Source organism: Belonocnema kinseyi, chromosome 8, assembly GCF_010883055.1.
Source record: "Belonocnema kinseyi isolate 2016_QV_RU_SX_M_011 chromosome 8, B_treatae_v1, whole genome shotgun sequence".
NCBI classification, from domain to species: Eukaryota; Metazoa; Arthropoda; class Insecta; order Hymenoptera; family Cynipidae; genus Belonocnema; species Belonocnema kinseyi.
In genome coordinates, this window is record NC_046664.1 from 38,035,250 (window position 1) to 38,057,391 (window position 22,142).

The 22,142-nt window shown below is 30.3% G+C and overlaps 1 protein-coding gene across 1 annotated transcript in view; it reads left to right on the top strand.

The window, feature by feature from the left end:
- Positions 1-15,878, top strand: part of LOC117178244 (intraflagellar transport protein 88 homolog) — a 34,738-nt gene extending 18,860 nt beyond the window's left edge. Inside the window, exons 9-16 of the mRNA XM_033369583.1 lie at positions 2,853-3,039; positions 4,952-5,138; positions 5,217-5,364; positions 5,495-5,606; positions 8,072-8,140; positions 8,227-8,527; positions 11,449-11,607; positions 15,537-15,878. Of these exons, the coding sequence (XP_033225474.1) occupies positions 2,853-3,039; positions 4,952-5,138; positions 5,217-5,364; positions 5,495-5,606; positions 8,072-8,140; positions 8,227-8,527; positions 11,449-11,607; positions 15,537-15,652 (1,279 nt within the window). The 3' untranslated portion in view covers positions 15,653-15,878. The remainder of the gene's footprint in view (positions 1-2,852; positions 3,040-4,951; positions 5,139-5,216; positions 5,365-5,494; positions 5,607-8,071; positions 8,141-8,226; positions 8,528-11,448; positions 11,608-15,536) is intronic.
- The last annotated feature ends 6,264 nt before the right edge of the window (positions 15,879-22,142 follow it).

Below are 22,142 nucleotides of genomic sequence, written 5' to 3' on the forward strand. Positions count from 1 at the left end.
CAGCCTTGGAGGAGATTATGTTGAGAAATAAAAAAAAAAATTCTTAAAAACGTTGTTTTTCTTGGTCAGGCCGGAAACTTATCAATCCACCCTCGTATAGAGTTATCTTTAATTTTAAGTTTACCGACTTCTGCGTTCCAATGTTTACATCTGTGCTCCTGAACTTTAGTTGCTATTGTTTTACGCAAGTGATTGATTGTGTTTTTGAGAATGCAGCTTTTAGTTTATTGATGGGTTTGACAGAGTTTATTACGGGTATCGATAAGGTCTTCTATCTCGGGGCTGAGATGTGAATCGTATTTGTTAAAGCTAGACAGAGGGACCGAAGAGTGAATTGCAGTTTTTATGCTAGAGGTGAGATTTGTTATGGCTTCGTCGATGTGAGTAGCGTTTTTTAGCGTGGGTTCAAAATCAACTTGAGTTTCTAGAGTGGAATTGAATGTTTGCCAGTTCGCTTTTGCGAAGTTATAGCGAGGTGTGACCGGGGCCTTTTCACAATTAGTGTAAAGGCTTAAGAGAACTGGTCGGTGGTCTGAGTCAAGCTTATCTATAGTGAAAATTTCGTGGTTGTAAAAGTTATTTTTGGAAATGGCAAAGTCGATAAGGTCAGAGTTATGTTTTTTATCATGGGGAAAAAGGGTATGAGATTCGGGTGCCGAAACAGAGAGATTCCTGTCATTTATGAATTCGAACAATTGTTTTACGATTCTGTTGATTATTCTGCTATTCTAGACTAAATTTTTGGCGTTTTTCACCTGCAGCAATTACCGAGAGAGCAAGTTTGAATATTTTATTGTAATCATTTTTTACAAGTTCTCGAGAGGGAGACTGATAGAGCGAGACAATGGCATATGATTTCGCGTGAATGTTTATTTGTACAGTAGTTGCTTCGAGTGTCGATATTTTCTTTAATTAAAATAGCTGTTTCTCTGTTGGTATTATTTCTATAAATTCCATAGCCGCGAATTTTAAGTTTTGTAAATTCGTATAGCAGGGTTTCGCTAAGCATGCAGATGGTGATGCTAATTTAGGAAATGTAGGTGGCTAATTCGAGTGTTTTATTTATGATACTCTGCGAGTTCCAGAAAATTATTTTTAGATTGTTGCTTTAAACGTAGGCATTTTCAATAGCAAGTGATAGGATGTTATTTATAATCTCGGCAGTTGAGGTAACAGCTTCAGCCATGTTCATTTTATACCCCATTATGTCGGTAGCTAAGGTTGTGGCTCCTTTTATAAGGTTGATTAAGTTGACTTTAATGCTCTGTGAAGTTCCATTTTGAGTAAGTGCGACTTCTGGGGTTTGTTTGATTTGTGAGGCCTGACTTTTAGAGGCTGTAGGCTTCGTAATTTGAGGGTTCTGTCATTTTGTAGGTTGTTGTTTAATTTGGGATTTAGTCTCGCGTGGTTTAGGTTTAGATGCTCCTGAGGTTACTATAATGCTGTAAAGCGGACTCTGCGGTGGCGTGTGTCTGGCGGAAGGTGAATGCCCTTGAGAAGTACCTTCGTTAGGTGCAGCCTCAGGTGCGGGTAGGTTGCTGTTAGGTGCTTCGTTTAGGATATTTTTCGTTTTAGTATTTTTGATTGGTATTTTAGAGGCATTTTCAAAAGCAGGGCATCCTCTATAGTTTTCTGGGTGATTTTCAGCACAGTTAGCAAAAGTGGACGAAGCCTGTGCATCTTTTTTGAAGCTGGAGCTGCTATGCGAAGCACCACACTTGACACAGCGTGGGGTAGCATGGCACATGTCAGAAACATGATAAATCTGTCAATTCAAGCACTGAGAAGTTTCATTAGGCTTAAAGCACGGCTCCTCTTTTATTTTGATAAAAACAAGTGACTGTGGTTTTATCAAATCTTTCGCCTGTGTTGTGTTAGGTACAGTCACCAAGATCATGTACATAGGTTTTTTGTTTTGTCGGTTTCTCATGCGAGAGACCGAAGTAATTGTCTACCCTTCTCCGTTGATTTCAGCCAGTACTGAATCATCAGGGAAAGAAACAGGAATGTTTCTGATTACTAGTTTAATAGGGGGTGAAATTACGTGTTTATATAGGTAATACTGGAAACCTTGCTTCTCGATGTTGCTGATAATAGAGTGGTAGTCATGTATGTAGGAAACGCGAACCGAATATACATCTGACTCAAGGTTATACACGATGGGTTTGTATTTAATTGCATTTTTTTAAATATTGTGAAGCACTGAGTAGGGGTGGTTTAATTCGTCATCGAAGACGTTAATAGGAGGTATTTTTCCCGGTGCAGCAGATGTGTTAGCTGCGTTGGTATTTTTAATTTTAGTTTTATCGATGGCTGTAGTTTCTATTGGATAGTGGTTTGGTTCTCACCGACGTTCTTGACGTCTTACTGCTTCCATTGAGGGAAGTGATCATATTGTGGTTACTGCAGGTACTGGTGGAGGCGTCATCGGCCTGCTTGGCGAGTTTCCGCTGCTTGCTCCTGGACGTGACTTCAGAGAAGTTGCTCACATCGTCGTGATCCATTCTACTACTTCCTGCTGGGCAGGATGCTAGGTTCGAGCTCTGTGAAATCTGCGTCACAGAGCGCAAATTTGTTAACCGATCAATTTGATGCATCTAATAGATCAGAATCTATTAATCTATCATGAGCATCAATCAGTCTAACAAATATAAAATCAAGAGCTACGTATTTTCAATCAATCATGCGAACGAAAGCTAAAAACTATTTTACTATGCTAGTAACTCGAGCGTGGACGTGGAAGAGAGACTGAGCCCTGGGATTCCCACAGAATGTGCGGGAATCCCCAGGCGAACCTTAGGCGTTTCTACTTTCCCCGAATTTGAATAAATACCTATCCTATTTTTTTAAAGGTGTGTCGATGCTATCAAATCTTCAGCTTACAGCACCCTTGCTGCAGATTTGGAAATCAACAAAGCGATGGTCTTCCTCCACAATCGCGAAACGCAGTTAGCCATTGACACATTGAAAGTTTTTGAAAATCGAGATTCTAAGGTTGTCAGCTCTGCATCAACTATGCTCTCATTCATATATTACCTTGTAAGTATTTTTCATAATACGCGGATAGAAATGATCGCTAAATTCGATGGCATATTGCCAAGAAAGAATATTATTACAAACTAGCAGTAAATGGAAGCGTGTGTTTACGTCTCTGGATTTTTATTGCCTAACATTAAGAATATAATTAATTTAAAACCCAATTGCTGAACAAATTTTTGCATATTAGGATTCATGTTTCAACCATTTCTTGAAACACTAATTCATAATCGCGAATTAAAAGTGTTTTGAATTTTGAAAAAACATATTCATCCATTTTAAATTAGAAACGTCCAAATTCAATTAAAACAGTTGTAGATTATGTAAAATTTTGAAAAAGCCATTATTTTGACTGGAATGGAAAAAATTGAATCTATATTATTTGCAAATAAAAGCATTTTAAATTGAATTATTCGGAAATCGACAAATTTTAAATTAGAAGAAACCAAAATTTAAAAGCTGCAGGCTAAAATGTTGGAAACTAGGAAATTTGATTAGAAAAGAGCCGAAAATGTATCGCTTCTAATTCAAGGTGTTAAAAATCGGACAACTTTATTTTAAATTGAAGAAGCAAAACGTTAGAAATTAAATATTTTCAGATTAAAATGTTGGAAATTAAATTATTTTTAATTCAAATCAGTTCAAATCGTATTTCGAAACGATCACTTTTCAAATTGGTAATCTAAGTGGGTAAAACTTAACGGTACTAAGTCAAATCAATAAAATTTTACAGGAGAGGCAAAAAGTTTATCTAGAGGAACTGGCTTTCCCTGATATTATGAATAAAAATGTAACATAAATCGTCAAGAAAATCATCTGAAATGTAGTAATTGAATTTTCAAAAGGTAAAGATGAATTGTTTAGAAGACAGTTGAATTTTCGACGGAAAAGTTTTTTTCAGCCAAGAGAGATGAAGTTTTACCCATGAAAGATGACTTTTCTACCATAATTTTCAACCAAATAGGTGAATTTTCAACAAAAAAGATTAGTTTTCTATCCAAGTAGTCGAATTTTCAACAAAATACTTGAATTTTAAACTTACATAGGAAAAATTTGATCCAAAAATGGAATTAGATATATTTTCAGATAAAAAATTAATTTCAACTCGAAAATATATAAATTTTTGTTTAAAAAAAGTTAATTTACTTTAAACCAAGTAGTTGATTTTTCTACCACAACAATAAATTTTCAATGAAACACGCAGTACTTTATGTTTATGGGCATCTCATAATCTGTTAAGTTTATATGCCGTCTAAGTTAATCTTTAAATTATAACAATGTTCCTAAATGAAAAAAAGTTCTACACATAATATAATTAAAAGCATGCTTGTAATCCTAGACTTAAGCCTATGCTTTGACTTAGGTTTATATCTGCCTTAGCTTTTGTATAAAAAAATACCGCTTCCAAGAGCCCTGGACCTTGGATTGCCCTAAACTGAATGTTTGAGTTCCGAGAATTGATGCCGCGGCAGCTGCGAAATGCGGAAAGCTCGGGAGGTTCTGCGGGCTAGCACCTTATGGTTCCCGACCATTCATTTCAAGAAATTCAAACACTTTGAGCTTTCAGACACGCTGCTTTACCGACCTCTATATTAAATTTAATATAAAATGTACAGCTTTAAATATTTTAATGTGTATTAAATTTCAATACCGTTCATAAAAATGACTTCACACACTTCTGTATTAAAATTAATACAGATTTTTCTAACAGTGATGGTTGTATGAAATTTCATTTATATTTCGTATTTAATAATAGGAGGCGAATCAGATTCAGTGTCACATGGCATTTGGGGAGGGAGGAGGTACACTGAAACGTCGTAAATTAAAAAGAAGCACTGAAAATAGCATTTAATAACCACTTATAAGTGGACGCTCTATAAGTTAACATAGTACTATTTGAAGTTTACAATTCCAGCAAGGGGATTACGACCAAGCCGAAAAATGCGGTGAATCAGCTCGGAAGGCGGATAGTTACAATGCAGCAGCATACGTTAATTTATCTGCATGTGCGATAAAAAAAGGCGAACTCGAGAGAGCTAGAGAATTACTGCTTTGTGCTTTGGATAGCGACGCAAGTCATGTACAGGCACTCTATAATCTCGGTATGCTACTAAAGCACCAGGTGATGAACTCACCAACTCTCAGTAAGTTCATTAATAATGCTATTGATTCCTATTTAGGTTTAGTATACAAAAAGCAAAATATGCATGAAGAAGCGTTGGAATGCTTCTGGAAATTGAGAACTATCGTACACTATGATCCGCAAACGCTCTATCAAATTGGTCATTTGTATCAGCTTCTGAATGATGTTGACCAAGCAGCTGAATGGTACTTCATTTAATAACGAAACATAATTTTTGATCATTATCAACTTACATCTGAGATTTGTGTCTCCACTTATATGATGATGATTGATGATGCTTTCCGTGAAAAATTGTAAACGTAACTTTTCTTCTAGGTATAATCAATTGTTGGGTATAATTCCATCGGATCCTGGAGTTTTACAAAAGTTAGGTGAAATGTACGATACAATAGACGATAAACAACAAGCTTATCAATTTTACAGTGATGTAAGTAAGGGGCTATCCATTAAATTTGTTACTATTTTGGGCAACAGAAATTAAATTTTAACTATACAGTTGCAATAACAACCAAATATTTTATCTTTCAAGTAAAAGAGATGAATGAAAAAAATTGTTTAAATTTGAACCAAATAGCTATATTTTCGAGCCAAAAATATGAATATTTTACAAAAAAATTTAATTTTCGACTGAAAAAAGGGACTAATAAAATAGTTGATTTTTTAACCACGTAATTACATTTAATGAAACAGCTGCACTTCAGACCTACAAAAAGATGCACTAACTTCAAATGGTCGAATTTTTAATAAAAAAATTAAAATCCAACAAAACCAGTTGTATTTTCAACTAAATAGTTGGATTTTCAAGCCAAAAATACGAATTTTTCAGAAGAATTTAAATTTTTAAACCAAAAAGTTGAATTTCCAATGAAAAAGTTTATTTTCAACAAAGAAAGATGTGTTTTATACCATAAATTTCAATTATCCACTGAAGGACGAATTTTAAATCGAAAATGGATTAGTTCAATTTTCCTTCCAAATAATTGTTTTTCAACCAAACAACAAAAGAACTAATTTATCAACGAGTTGAATACATAGAAATTTTTTCTACAAAATAGTTGAATCCTAACCATATGGATGAATTTGTAACAAAATACGCATTTTTCACCAAAAAGTTAAATTTTTAACTTTTAAAGGATTGGATTTGAAATAAAAATGGAACAGTTCAAATTATCAGAAATCAAAGTAAATGTTTAAACTACCAAAAAGTTTAATAAAACAGTTTAATTTTCCAAAAAAGAGATGAATTTTTAACAAAATAATTGAGTTTTCAACCAACTAGAAGAATTATTAATAAAACAGGTAATATTTGATATTTAAAACGAAAAATATTTTAATGTATAATAAAAAATTGTTTACTTTAACTAAAAAAGATGAATGTTTAACAAAATAGTTGAATCTTCATCTGAAACAGATTAATTTTTAGCATCAAAGTTTGCCTTTCGAAACAAAGAGATGAATTTTCAAAAAAAATAAATAAATAAATTTCAATAAAGTAGATCAAATTCCCAACGCACAGTTGAATTTTAATCCAAACTATTTCATTTTTAACCTGGAATATTAATTTTTTAGCAAGACGAAATTTTAACGCCAAAAAGACAAATTATCAACAAAACAGTTAATTTTTCAAATCAACAGTTAAAGTTTTTAATAAAAGTTTCATTTTTAATCAAATAGTTAAAATTTCGAATAAAATTTAAGTTTTCAAGTGAAAATAACGAGTTTTCTACAAAACAATAGAATTTAAAAAAATTAATTTACTACAAAATGTTTGAATTTTCAAATAAAATGATAAATCTTCAATCAAAAAAGATTTTAATTTAAAATAAGTAACAGTAGAATTAAACTAAAAAGGCGGATTTTTAACAAATAGTTGAATCCTCGCCCAAAACATATTGATTTTCAACCAAATAATCTCATTTTTAACAAAAAATCATAAATTTCCAACAAAAAGATTAACTTTTGACAAAAAAAGACAAAGTTTCAACAAAATAAGTGCATTTTATACTAAATTATTGAAGTTTCAACTAGAAAAGATAAATTTTCAATTGCAAATATCAATTTTGAACCAAAAAGTATTAGTTATCTTTCGAGTTTATGTTAAATTTTCAACCCAAAAAATTAATTTTGAACTAAAATGATGAATATTTAACAAATGAAATGGATTTTCAATATAAGAGTTTAACATTCAACCAAGAAATTAAGTTTTTGAATGAATGATGAATCTTTAAATAAAATAAATTTTAAATTGTAATGAAAAACAATTTAATTCAACTATAAATAGACGAATTTTCAACAAAATAGTTGAGTATTTAACCAAAACAGATTAATTTTCAAACAAACAGTTGTATTTTCAAGAACCCAATTTTCAAGAAAATTATTTAATTCTGTAAACAACGAATATAATTTTCAACCAAAGTTACGAAACTTAAAAAAAAATGGATTTTCAACTAAAGAAATTTTTTTCCAAGACGACTAATTTTCTACCAAAAAAAGACGAATTTTTAACAAAATATATCAATTTTTTACTAAATAATTAAATTTTTGAATAAAAACGTCAAATGTTCAAACAAACAGTTGTATTTTTAATTTTAAAAATGAATTTTCAACTAAAAACGGAATTTTTAAGCAAAAAAAAATTTTTTTTAAAGTAGTTCAACGTTCAAACAAGTAGTGCAATTGTTGACAAAAGGGATGACTTTAAAAAAAAAATTATATTCTCATAAAAATAATTAACTTTTCAACCGCCGTAGGACCATGTTTCGAAAAATTCGCAAACTTTGTTCCAATGTATCATAACCACCCTTTTTTTGTTACCAATTTCTTCTTGTCCAGTTTTTTTTTACAACAAAAGAGTGTTGGAAGAACAAGATTGCTCATATACGATTTAAACAGTCTTACAGATTTTATCCTGCGAATTTCGAGGTCATCGATTGGCTTGGGTCTTACTTTATATCAATGCAGGTGAATACAAATTTTAATAATTGACTCGATATCAGTTGTCGCTAACATTATTATCTATATTATACTTTATCAATTGTCTCAAATAGGTGGCTGAAAAAGCAATGATATATTTTGAAAGAGCAATCGAACTTGCCCCCGACGAACCGAGATGGCGACTGCTCGTGGCGGCTTGTTTAAGAAGGACTGGTCAATTTCATAAAGCTTTGACTGAATATCAAAATATTCACCAAATTTTTCCAGAAAATGTTGAGTGTCTTAAATTTCTGGTGCGTCTTTGCAGTGATTTGGGTTTAAAAGAAGCTCAGATGTATGCATCGGAATTAAAGAAAGTAGAAAGAGCGAAAGAAGCGAAAGAGCGACATAGTTCTGGAAGACCGGGAACAACAAGTTAGTTTTCTCTTTTACAAATTTATTAATTAAAACTATAAAATTGGTCTGTTTAGAAATTATTACCTATATATTAATCTTCAAATCCATCCATTCACTTGGTCAACATTAAAGCACATGTTTCCGCTCACTTATCGTGTGCTTTTGTGTCTTGATTTTTGTTTCTGTCGCTCACACTCATAGCAATAGGATATCCCATTTTATAGCTCACGGCGGACATTTAAATTGCTCAGAAACGTGCAATATATATCCCCAATTTCCTGGGGATATCCCTGGTATATCTGAATTTTAGCCTTGCAGGATATACCCGACAGGTTATCCCTGGGATAACTTGGAACATAAATGGGATTAAATAGGATATCTCCCGGAATATCTCATTTCATCACATTTATCTCAAAGATATCCGAGGGATATCCGGAATATCTATGAGATATTCCTGACATATTCAAGCATTGAACATATCAACGGCCTAGAAACGTTCCATAGAAATATCGGATATCCTTGGAATATCGCTATCATTTTCAAATTTTCAGCTTGCACGATATCCCGACCGGTGATCCCTGGGATAATTCATGGATATACAGGATGTCCATCTGATCATACTGGAATAATCAAGTGTTCCGCATGGGATATTGAGATCTTCTATTGACTAATCGTAGGGCATTTTAATAACCCACAAACATCCGATAGATATACTGGGAACATCCCTGGGGTATCAAAATTTTCGCCTTGAAGAATATCCCGACAGGTGATCCCCGGGATCACCCGGGACATAATGGGATTAAATAGGGTATCCTAAAATATCCGATTTTATATGAAATTAAATAAATTGCAAATTTATATCTGAAAAATATTGAAAAATTATAAAAAAAACCTTCAAAATTAAACAGTTTTCTATTAGACACATGAAATATCGAAAATGCTTCAATTTCAGATTTAGAATTGAAAACTTGATTTTCGATTTCTATAATCATCAAACTTTTAATCTTTTTTAAAACCTAAACACTGTTTTGGATTTTAACTCTTCAAAATCTTAGATTCTAAAATTTTTCAACTTTTAAATTAAAGAGTTTGTAATTTTGAGAATTAACGACAAAAATTTCTATAATTTTGATGCTTTACATTTGATATTTCATCAATTTCGAAGATTTAAAATTGAAAAATTGACTTTTAATATTTGATATAAGTGTTTTCACTTATTAATTCTGAAAATTAAAAGATTTTAAATTGCAAAACGGGAAAATTGGATATTGTAGAATTGGATATTGCAAATCTTCAAATTTGAAGTCTTGCATGAAAATGTTTCATATTGCATTTCATAAAAATATGATTCTTGAAAATATGATTCTTGAAAATTTAATATTTAATATTTTCGAAATTCTAGAATGTTTATTTATAACTTTTCAAAATTGCAGAACACCTTAAATTGCAAATCTTTCAAAATTAAGAGTTTTTAATTTTGAGAATTCACAAATGAAAAATGTGTATGTTTTAAGATTTACAATGAAAAATTCTGGAAGTTTGGTGATTTACGTTCGAAGTATCTTCAATTTAAAAGACTTAGAATTGAAAACTTGACTTTTAACCTTTAAAATCATAAAAATCGTCATTATTTAAAAATTTATATTCATACATTTTTTAAATTGAAGAGTTTCTAATTGTAAGTCCTAAAAATTGAATTATAAAAAAAACATTCACTATTACATTATTTTAAATTATATGCATTAAAAATTTAAGTTTCTTGAATTGTAAATTTTTAAGATAGATCTATTTCAAAATGTGGTCAATATTTTATGATTTTAAACTAACTATAATTAACTATATTTAAACTATAGATTTCTACCAGAAAATACGAACTTTTAACAAAATACATATATTTTTAATTAAATATTCTGAAAAATGGATGTGATGTTAGTCGAAGATTTATTTGATTAATTTTTAGTTTATATTTTTATTTCGTTTAAAAAAATCGTAAACTAAATAGTTTTAACTTTTAGACTAAAAATGAAAACATTTTTAACCAAAAATATTGTAGCTTTAATTTTTATTGTCGAAAATTAATTTTCAATAAAAAAACGAAACTTCTATAAAAATTTTAATTTTAAACCGAATGGATGAATTTTATCTCAAATCATTTACTTCTCGAGCAAAAAATATATTTTTTTTTTACAAAAAAATTTAATTTTGAACGAAAAAGTTCGTTTGCAACCAATCAGTTGAATTTTCTACAAAAGAATTAAATTTTCACTAGAACAAAATAATTAGTAAAAAAATGAATTTTTAACTAAAATGATAAATCTTTAAACGTAAAAATGATCTTATAAGAAACAAGTTCAACTTTTAACTCAAGAGTTAAATTTACAATCAAAAAATTAAAGAATTTTCAACGAAAACTCTAATAAAATAAGACATTTTCATTTTTAATTAAAGAAGATGAAATTTCCATAGAAAGATATACATTTTCCAACCGAAAGGATAAATGTTCAACAAAAAAGTTAAAATTTATTAATCAAGAAAGAAAATTTTAATCAAATTTTTGAATTATCAAATCAAAAAGACGCATTTCCAAGAAAATAATTCAATTTTAGAATAAATAATATGATTTTTAAATTAAAAAGATGAATTCTTAACCAAAAATTAAAAAGTAGACTTCTAAATTGAGAAGAATGAACTTTCAACCAAAGATAGTTGGATTTTCTTATTAGATTCTATTAATTCAGTTCGAATTTAAGTAGAAAGACGACAAAAACGGGAATTTTGATCATTTATACATTGAAGACTAAGGAATAACATTTTAAATAAACATCGAGTTTATTTTTTATACATGAAAAATGTGATGACACTATTTTTAATTTCATGACACTGTTTACATTATTTTCGATCCCTAGAGTGAATGTTTTTAATAAAATGGATTCTATCAGGTTCGAAACGGAGTAATAGTGGAAATTCATCAAGAGGAGGTTCCGGGATGAGCACTTTATCAGAACATCGAGCAAGTCCTGCATTAAGTCGAGGCGATCATGGAATTAATAGTGCAGGAATTAACAAACCAATCCATGTTAATTCTAACGCACACATAAGTGAGTTTTTATCTCTTCTTATCTCCCAGTTAACCTTTGTTTGAAACCTGTTGCTTTAAAAAATGACATAATGCGGATAAAATCAGTATCTGGGAGGGGAAAAAATTCTTATCGGAAATGCGAAAGAGAAAGCATGTTTGCTATTCAAATCAATATACGACTTAAAGCTCTGATGTAAACATAATTTGCGGAAACTGTAATTTTCCAATTAATTTGTGTTCATGTTTGAAATTTAAAGCTTACGTGGAATCTAACGGATCTCATTAAAAAGGATTTCGTTCACGGAATTCGAAACTTCATAGATTTTCATTGCATAAGATCTTTGCCGTTTTTTCGAAAGATTTCGGTTTTAATTGCCTCAAGTATCATAATCGCACAGAAGATTTTTTAATTGACATTAGGGTCGATAATATTTATTTTTCAATCATTTTTGATCAATTGATTTAAGTTTTGACCTCTATCCATGGCCAGAACCCGACATTTGCTCTATATTTTTCTACTTATGTAACATTAATTTTCGCGAAATTAAAAATAAAATTAAAATTTATGTCAATTAAATTAAATTTCAACTGCTATCCATTGATGAAATGTCTGATAATATGAACTGCTAAATATACAAAAGTTACAACATTATTTTTTTACAAAATATACAGTTACTACCACATTTAGGTCAATTAAATGCTAAAATGTAGCCACGGCATAAATAAAAATCAAGTCAATTGAAAACGGCTCAAAAATATAAAAATATGCATTTCATTTAGTAAGTTTGAAATGAGTTTAAATCAATTCTAAGGAATTCAAAGTAATTTGATGAAATTTCTAAGAGTACAAATTCAATTTAAAATTCTTGAAGATCAATTATACAAAAACTAAAATAAATCAACAGAATTGAGGGAATTGAGAGGAATTTAAGGAAAATCAACGAATTTAAGAGAATTCTAAAAAACTGCATTTTTGAAAATTCAGAATAGATGAATAATAATTAAGGGTGAATTCCAAATTCATTCAAATAAATTTGAAAAAAAAATATATTTAAAAAATATCTTCCAATCTTGAAAACCCGATGAAATCCCTGACTTTTGGTAAATAAATGATTTAAAATTTATTAAAATATTATAAAATCCTGTAAAATTACATGAGATAGCTGGTTACGTTTTCTGAAATCCTAGAAAATTTATGCAAATACCTCGAGAGTTTTTAAACCCCCTAAAATCATTGAAATCTTCGGAATTCTTATAAAATCCCTTAGAATCTTTTAAATTATTGTAAAACCCTGTAGCTCTTGTAGACTCATTCCATACATTTCAAATTCTTTCAGCCACTTGAAAATTTGGTCAAATCCCTTAAAATAATTTAAATTCTTTGAAATCTTTTCAAATGATTGAAGTGAATTGGAAATTCCATGTAATATTTTAAAATATACTAAAATATTTAAAATCCTTTAGAATTCCATTCAATTACTAAAATCAATCAAAAATTCTTTGAAGTCTTTTGAAATATAATTTAAAATATTTAAAATCCTAAAAAATATTTTGAAATTCCTGAAAATTTGGTAAAACTTTTAAAAAATGTAATGGAATTTATAAAAATACACTAAAATATATAAAATACTTTGGAAGCAAAAATTCTGTCAAGTACCAGGTAAAGTACCCTTCAGAAATTTTCCAATAAATTTTAAGATGCAAAATGATTTTCATAGAAAATTGCTGAGAATGGGAGATATTTGGTATAATATAATCCTGACAAAATGTATAATGTATAATGTGGCTTTTTAAAGTATATTACAAAATTTATCTAAGCGTGCTTTATAAAAAAGTTGCATTATATATTTTATTATGAATATTTTTTCCACATTGCTTTATAATTATACATAATAGTACTTGACAGATTATTTTCTTCGCAGATATTTGTTGGGCCTATATAATCGTTACAATCTTTTATCCACATCTGGTCTACTTATTGTAATTAAATTACATTTACTACGTATAATATTTGTTTTTACGAGATCTTACACTCAAAGTAATTAAATTATAATTTCCCAAATACGATTACTTCAACTTTTATTTGTTAAATTTTTATTGTTTTAAACCAGAAATTGTTAAATTTTGGTAGAAGATTATTGCTATTTTATCTTGAAATCCTTGCAATGTTTATTTTCGTATACGAACATTAACATGGTGATCTACGCAGGCACTTGACTAATGAATTGAACGCGTGATAGATGCATCTAACTGACTTGCAGTTTATTTCCGAATCCCATTTATCTTTACATTGATCCATTATTGGAAAAATAATTTTCTATCTGAGTTTTTGAGAACTTGTGTTAAAATTGAAATTTCTTTAGGGTTCTCAATTTATATCCACAAAGTACGTATTATATAATTATCAGAGTGACCACTCGCCCGGGAGACCCCGAAAATGACCGCAAATTTTTTCAGACGCGGAAAAAATTGGAAAACCATAGTTAATTCATTGCTTTTTAAAATGCGAATTTCGATTGTAAAATTTTTCAATTAGTAAATCATTACGTTTACAAGGCGTGAATTTGAAGTCTTTAACTTAAAAAATTTCTTATTTTAGATTTTCATTTTTTAGTGTTTAAAATTTTCCCAAAAATCTTATTCTCTGTAACAGTAATTTTTTTTACTGTACTGACGGTTTTAGTCTAACTTACGCGGAAGTAGTTTGGTTGGTTCAATTGAATCTTTCGCTTGGATTGACTAAATCTTTGAGTGAATTCTAACAAAATTCTCTCTTACAGTATTTACTGGATTCAACCAAAAAATGTTGTTTAATCAATTAATTATTCTAAAATTCACCAAACGATTCTAGCAAAAACTTTTATTGTTTCAAGAAAACGATTTTGATATACAGAATAGAAATTTTGTTGATCTAAATAAAATGTTTTCTGAAATCAACCAAATATGGTGAAAAAAATAAAAATTTTGTTCAATGAAGAAAATTTTTTTCAGGATGTGAGTTTTTATCTATAATTTTAATTTTGCATCTCTTCAAAAGCGTAAAAAAGTTTACAATTTATAGTGCCCTTGCAAAATATTAGGAACATAATTATTTCCCGATATTAAAAAAAAATTAAAATTAAAATTAAAATGTTCTCTTTTATCAATAATGCTCAGAAAGATTTAGAAAAATATATATATAAATAATAATAACAATTTTAGTTGGAAGAGGAACATGTTTAATCTTGATCATTTTTATTATTTTGAGTTGAAAGGGAATATTCACTCAAAAAAAATTCTGGTTAAATCAACCAGAATTCTGGTTAAATTTGCGCTTACTTTTTTCTGGTTAAAGTAATCAGAATTTTGGTTAAATTAACCAGAAATTCTGGTTAATTGTAATTTAATCTGGTAACTCTAACATATGTAATTAGGAATATATAACCAGAAAATCTGGTTGTTTTAACCATACATTTTTTTAGTGTTAGTTTTAGTTCGATTAAGCCAAGTTAAAAATTTTTCAGCCTAATGGCATTCAATTTAAAATTGTTCAATTGGAAAGTATGAAAATCATTCATTTTAGACGTGTAAATTATTATACATACTTTTTCATTTATAAATTTTTGAATCAAAAATTGTTTAAACTTCATTTTTAAAAGTTTAAAATTTAAAAGGGTTATAATTTGAGTTCTTTAATTTATAGTGCAGTTTTGATTACTGCAAATGAAAATAAACCAGTTCAGAGAGTGAAATTAAAAAAAATTTAATAACCGTGAACATGTTTTGCCAGCTGGAAAAAACCGGGATTTTTTTCTTGGATTCAAACAGCCACCCTGATTATTTATAATTTTCTTATTTGAGTAAAATACTAAAATTTCGCAAATAATTCCATAAATCACTGAAGTATACTTATCCAACACGAGATTATAATAGCAGAATTATGTGAAACAATCTACATAATTTTTATAGATACGAGCTATTCAGATCCAATTGGTGCATTGCCTGCTCGTCCGATGACTGCTGCAGGAAAACGTGATGACGATTTTGGAGATGAAGAACTTGGCGACGACCTGCTGCCTGAATAACATATATCTTCATTGTTTATTATTCACCTCCACTTATCATCGATAAATAATAATTTGTTATATTATTTTATCGTTAGCCTTACTGATTGCGAGTCTAGGTGACTATACAATATTATGAAATTCAAAGTTGCATTATCTCATCCCGCGTAATTTATCTTCCGTGTACTGATGGTAACAACAACAATACTAACGGAACCTGGTAACCAATTATCATAGCGTATTTGTTTATTCAAAAACAATTTTTATCTCGACATTATGATATAAAATAAGTGTCTTGTTTTACAAAATGTTTAATAAACTTTCACTAAACGAACACGATTAGTAATTTCTTTTAATTTAGAAAAATCCTTCTTTATACTAATTATTGGTCCTCGTGGAAAGCTTTACTCAGTGGATGTAATTGGTGTGAAGAGTATGGATCTTACTATGGGATTATCAGTTAGCTGGCGGATTTTCAGGCGATCTATAACAAGGGGAATTTGTGAAGCTCTTTTCCTGGGGTGATTGATAAAGAGATTAATCAGCATCCTGCGTCAGAGCGTTCTTGCAAAGCAAAAGAGTTGCTTACAAGTAACACAGAAATTCAAGATTGACTCATAAATTATTAAAATTGAATTTTTCTGAACAAAGATCTTCTCACTTCGCATTACTGCCAATCGAACCACAAAACTTCCGATTGCCGGTCGGGTGATTTTCCATTTAAGATATTAGAGGTATTGAAAGATCTCCAAAGATCTCTCTAATAGCTTAATTGGAGAAGCACCCGACCGGCAATAGAAAGTTCTGTGGTTCGATTCCTAATGGAGCGAAGTGAGCAGATCTTTTGTCAGAAAAATTTATTTTTCATCTGGACAGAAATAACGTTAAGTATTTTCTATTATTTGAAAAGTTAACTTGATTGGTAGTTTTGATTTCTATTTTCACAGATTGTAGAATCACATCTACACTAACCGGGGGTTACTTCATAACTACCTCTGATGACAATACAGATTCATTTATAAATTATACCACCTGATTTATACCCACATATCAGTGTTTAAGCTCCTCCAAAACTTCCCTTTCTCACTTTTCTAAAATGAACTACTTGATCCCTGGCAATATTACAATGTCCGAATAATGCTTTAAAATCCAGCATAATTCAAATATACTCGACATTCAATTATTACTCTTCTGTAGTTTTTAAAAATAAAAATTGTTTTTCATACATGAAATATTATTTTATACTGATAATCAGATGTTCACGCAAATTGTGTAAATAATTTATTATTATTTTACAGCAATTTGCCCCTAGATTAAAATTAAAAAGTCGCGTTTTTTTCCAAAAATTTCACTTCTTGTGCAAGTTTCCATTAGAACGAGAATACATAATTAATGTTAATAAAAATAATGATACACAAAATTTACTATTATTGCTAATAATATTCTCTTTAAATAATGCTAGAAATTGTGTTTTTTTTTTAAATTTGTAAATCTTCGTACACTTTTTATTTGAAATGAGTTAATATTTATTTTATTTTAGCTAAGATAATTGTTTAAATAAATTATTATCGTTTATAGCTATGTCCTTCTATTTTAATGTTAGATTGTTACGGTTTTTTCTGAATTTTTTAACTTTTAGTTCAATTTTCAATTAGATGGAATGGAAGCTTCTAAATATGTCCCTTAAGGGTTTACATTTTTCTTGCACCTTCTTCTCTATTCCTTTACACACCTCCCACATACTTACTTGGTGGTGGAAGGCGGACACCTACAGTTAAGGTGGGTTCCGAACCACCAAGAACAACAGCTTTAAGTACTCAGAGAGAAAACCTTTTTCTCTAGAGGTACCGGTCCCACGACTCTCTGGAGATGAACAACTCCCTTGCTACACAGTAAAAAAAAATCTATTGAATTTTACATCTCTGGTGGATGTGAACAAAAGGACCCTCGTGTATCGGAGTAACTTTACGAATCTGTTGTGATATTCCAATTGGGCCGATAATTTTACAAGTGAAAATGTAAAATTCATTATGTGAAAGAATAAAATAAAATAAAATTTATCAAGACGACAGGTTTCGAACACTCGAAAGCTCAAACTTCGTACAACTTCATGGAGATTGAAGAAACACAAGCCGGACACGTTACCACTTACCTAAAACACATAAGATACTATGGGTATTTTTTTATGTTTAAATATTCCCTTAAAAAATATGAAATATACGTTTTGAATAACCGCATTTTTACCGTTATAATAGCAGACAATGTAAAAGGGTAAATAGGAATAGCTCGGATTCGGTCTACTTTGTGTGAAAGCTGTCAAAAAAGTTGAACATAGCTGTCAATTTCCTCGCATTAAAAATAAAAGTGCTCCAAAATTGAAGGATGAAGGCATCGTTAAACAACGAACACGAGAGATGCTTTCGTATTCACAAATTATTTGATTAATTATTCTAAATTTTAAATTAATTACAAATCAAAATTTTTATAGTTTCCGCCAGGGTAAAATTAAAGATCTTTGGTCAAATTAAAAATCTCGATGTAATTTCAATCACAGGAAAGTGATTTTACCGACACATGGTATTTTTACACGCTGCGACTGAATTTTCTCATGTGAATGTAAAATTCGTACGATTCGTACAAATATTTTTTTACAGTGTAGGCTAGTGTTCACCGCATAGGCCGCCGAGACTCTTTCAGAGTGCGAGGCGGGAATCGAACCCGCAAGTCGAAGGAGTGGGTCTAAAGCCTACGCTTTAGCCCCCGCGACCCTAGTCCCACTTAATTTTCAATTAGATTAAAGTTATAATTTCTTCCAAATAACAAAAATAATTGTTTAAAGAATTTATTATTATTGTTAATAATATTCTCTTTGCTTAATGGTAGAAATTTGCGATTTTGTATTAAATGTTTAACTATTTGTCTATTTTTTACTTAGAGTGACCTAATAATGAAATAAATTAAGCAAAAAAATTGTTAAAAAATTCTATTGTTGTTCATAACTATCTGCATCTATATTAATGCCAGATGCTTGTAGTTTCCTCTAAAATTTTTTACTTTTGGTCTACTTTTCACTTATTGAGATAATAAATAATGCAAGTTAATAAAAGTTAATAGAAAGTTGATTTTTTCTGAAATATTTAGTTTTGCATTGACTTTTTAGTTATGAACAAATAATAAGTGAACTTCGACAAGAATCTTTTTTTAAATAGTATTGTGTTGTTCTAAATGAATTATTTTTTCTCTTTTCCTCATGCTATTTGAAAAAAACGTGACTTCCTCACTCTATTCTAAGAGAAAATCTAAAGAGAAAAGTGTGATTCGCAGAAATTTCAGTAGTCAGAAGTAATCCAATTGTAATCCGCTGTACTTCAAATAATTCGGATTGATTAAAATTATTCCAATAATGGAGTGATTTATGTAATCCACGTGTAATCCAGCAAATGTCAGTTTTCATTGAAGTAATCCACAATAATCTACTTGTAATCTAGGTAATTCAAAGAAATTGAGGTCATCCGAGTAATTAATTTTTGCACTGGAATTAGGATTTCAGTAAACTAGATTTGTACGTTTCGAGAACTGATGCCGCGCGTTAGTTTCCGCTAAGAGGAGTCGCGGATAATATGGCGTGCTCAGTAAAAAAGCGCGATATCCTAACGGCCTAACTAGATAACAGATTCACATTGCGTCAGTTAACTCTCAGCATTCATATCGCCCGGATCCTTACGTTCGGAGTCTGTGGATGCGAGTCCACGTCCAGAACCGAAACCGTACTCAAATCTAGGTTTTAATGCAATAAAAGTTATTTTTTGTCGAAAATTAATTTTCTCAAATAAAAGTTTATCTATTTCTTTCAAGGTTCAAAAATGGTCTTTTTTGGTAGATAATGCACATATTTAGTGAAAAAGTAATCTATCTTGTAACGTTGTTAATAAATCTTTTTTTGTATTTATCTGCATTGTTGACAATACGTTTTTATTTGATTAAAAAGTAATTTTTTCACTGGAAATTTAACAATTTCATTTTTAGTGGAAAATTCAACTATTTGGCTACAAATTTATCTATTTTAGTTAAAAATCTAACAATTTGCTTGAAAATGTATGTATTCTATCGAAAATGCTTATTTTTGGGTAGAAAATGATCCTTCTCAGTTGAAATGTCATGTTATGGGTAAAATATTCCATTTTATGATTAAAAATTAACCCCTTCGGTATTAGAAAATACAACAATTAAGCTACCGGATCGAATAAGGGTACATAGATTTTTTTCGGCTCGAGCGGAATGAGTTTTCGTAGTTTTCAAATTTGGTTTAAAACATTAATTTTTTGAAATTCAGTTACTGCAAGAAAATTGCTTGAATTCAGTAAAAACATATTTTCAGAATTCTTTTACTTGTCCTTGCAGGGTTCATTTGCGTTCGCGCCTAAACGAATTTAACTACTTTCGTAGAAAATTCACGTATTCAGTTGACCATTAATTTTTTGTTAATTCATGCATCTTGTTGAAAATTCTTTTTTTTTTGGCTGAGAATTAATCTTCTGGGTTGGAAGTTCGTTTTTTTTGTGAAAATTAATTTTTAACTGAAAATTGAACTACCCTAATTTTAATGGAAAATTTATGGTTTTTAGTTGAAAACTCAACTGATTGAAAATGATCTTTTTTAGTAGAAAATAAAACAAAATTTACGTTCTGATTAAATCAAACTGTTTTTTGATTGAGAATGAAAATCCTAATTGGTGAAAATATCAACTATTACATATTTTGTTGAGAATGAATCTCTTTCACATAAAAATTGATTAATTATTATTATTTATTATACCAGTGAGCCTTTCGGGGTGAGCTTGACTCACTCAGGTAAGAAGGGGTAAGGGAGATGGTATAGGTGTTTAGATTGGTTTAGAATTCGCCTGTTACTTATTTAAATCCCAGGTCTTTTGTGTCAGGCATCATTCACTCCACTGACACTCTTTTTATAAACTATTCATCGCTGCACTTTTATTAAAAATTTGTATTTTTTTTTGCTTGAAAATTAATTTTTAACTGACAATTAAGCTACTTCATTATTTAGTGATAAATATATCTTTCTTAGTTGAAAATTCAACTACTTCGTAGAACTTTGAATTAGCTTCTAATCTTATAGGTAAATCGGAGTATTTTTAGGAAACATAAATTAATTCTGTATGTAAAGGTAATACATGGTATTCCTATTCAATCCGTCGTCATCCACATTTTCTAGACTTCTTTTTTATAACTTATTTTCCCCTCGGAGGTAGGGCAAGGAAATAGGGGAGACACTATGACACTATGCCAGAAGCGACGGAGTTGAGTCATGCCAAACCCCGGCAAGTCACATTTGTGGCATATCACAATGCGGCATCTATCATTCTAAAAAATTTTATTTTAATTTCATACCCCCTCTCCAACGTCCTATTGGGGTGGGTATGGAGTGCGATTGGTCACAAAAATAATTTAGGTCCCCTGCTTCTCTTTGTTAATTTGTTGTGGACTAGACTAAATGACGTAGTATACGACGTAATTTCAGACATGGATAGCGAGGTCGCGTCGTTTCTGTCGTAGATGACCACGTTGTTTCTGACATGGATTGTGTCATATTTTCGGACGTGGCTTCGGACGTAGTTTTTCGACGTCGTGATTTAAAACAAATATTTCGTAATAATAGTTGTTTTTTATTTATAAAGGATTTTTAGTTTCGAAAAGGAGTTCTTAGAAATCTATAAACATAATCATAAAATTCATGAACGTACACGGAAAAAATAGTTCAGGTATCCCAGCTATGTGCTAAGCTGGATTTTGTCTTCCAAGAAAATTTAGCTGTGTCACCTGAATTTCTAGGTGTTCAAGCTAAATTTGCCATCTAGAAATAGTCTAGAAAAATTAGTTAGATAATTTCTAGATGGAAAATTGAACTAAAACAGCTAGAAATGTAGGTCACACAGCTATATTTTCTTGGAAGACGAAATCCAGCTAAACGTTTAGTTCGCACACAAGAATAAACAATTATAGCGTATATTTTTCACTTTTTTTGCTCTTATTTTAAATAGTTTACATTCTATGAAGTATTTTAAGAAAGATAACCTTGAACTCGAGAATTTTCAACTCCAGGTCGGGCATGTAGTTGCAAATTTTCAAGTTCATTGATACGGCCCTTTCCGGGTTCAAGGACCGTTCAAGGAGGGTGGGAAAGGGACATTGATTGGGAGGGGGGGGGTGGAGATAGTGATAAAGCGGAGAATTGCCAAGAATGACCAGATCGTGGAAACGAAAACTACACGGCGGAAGGGAAGAGGTTAAAGGAAATCAGGAAAAACATATTTGAGTTTGTTTAGGATGTGGGAGTGGCTCCAGATACACATAACCTTGTGTTTTGAGTAGGCAAGGGTCCAAATCTGTAATTCCTGTCGATGGTTTCTTCTGACTAGTGGGTGGTGTAAGGTGGATCGTCCGAATTTTCTCGCTCATCTGGTCTTTTCAGGCCTGAAGCCTGTCCATTAGA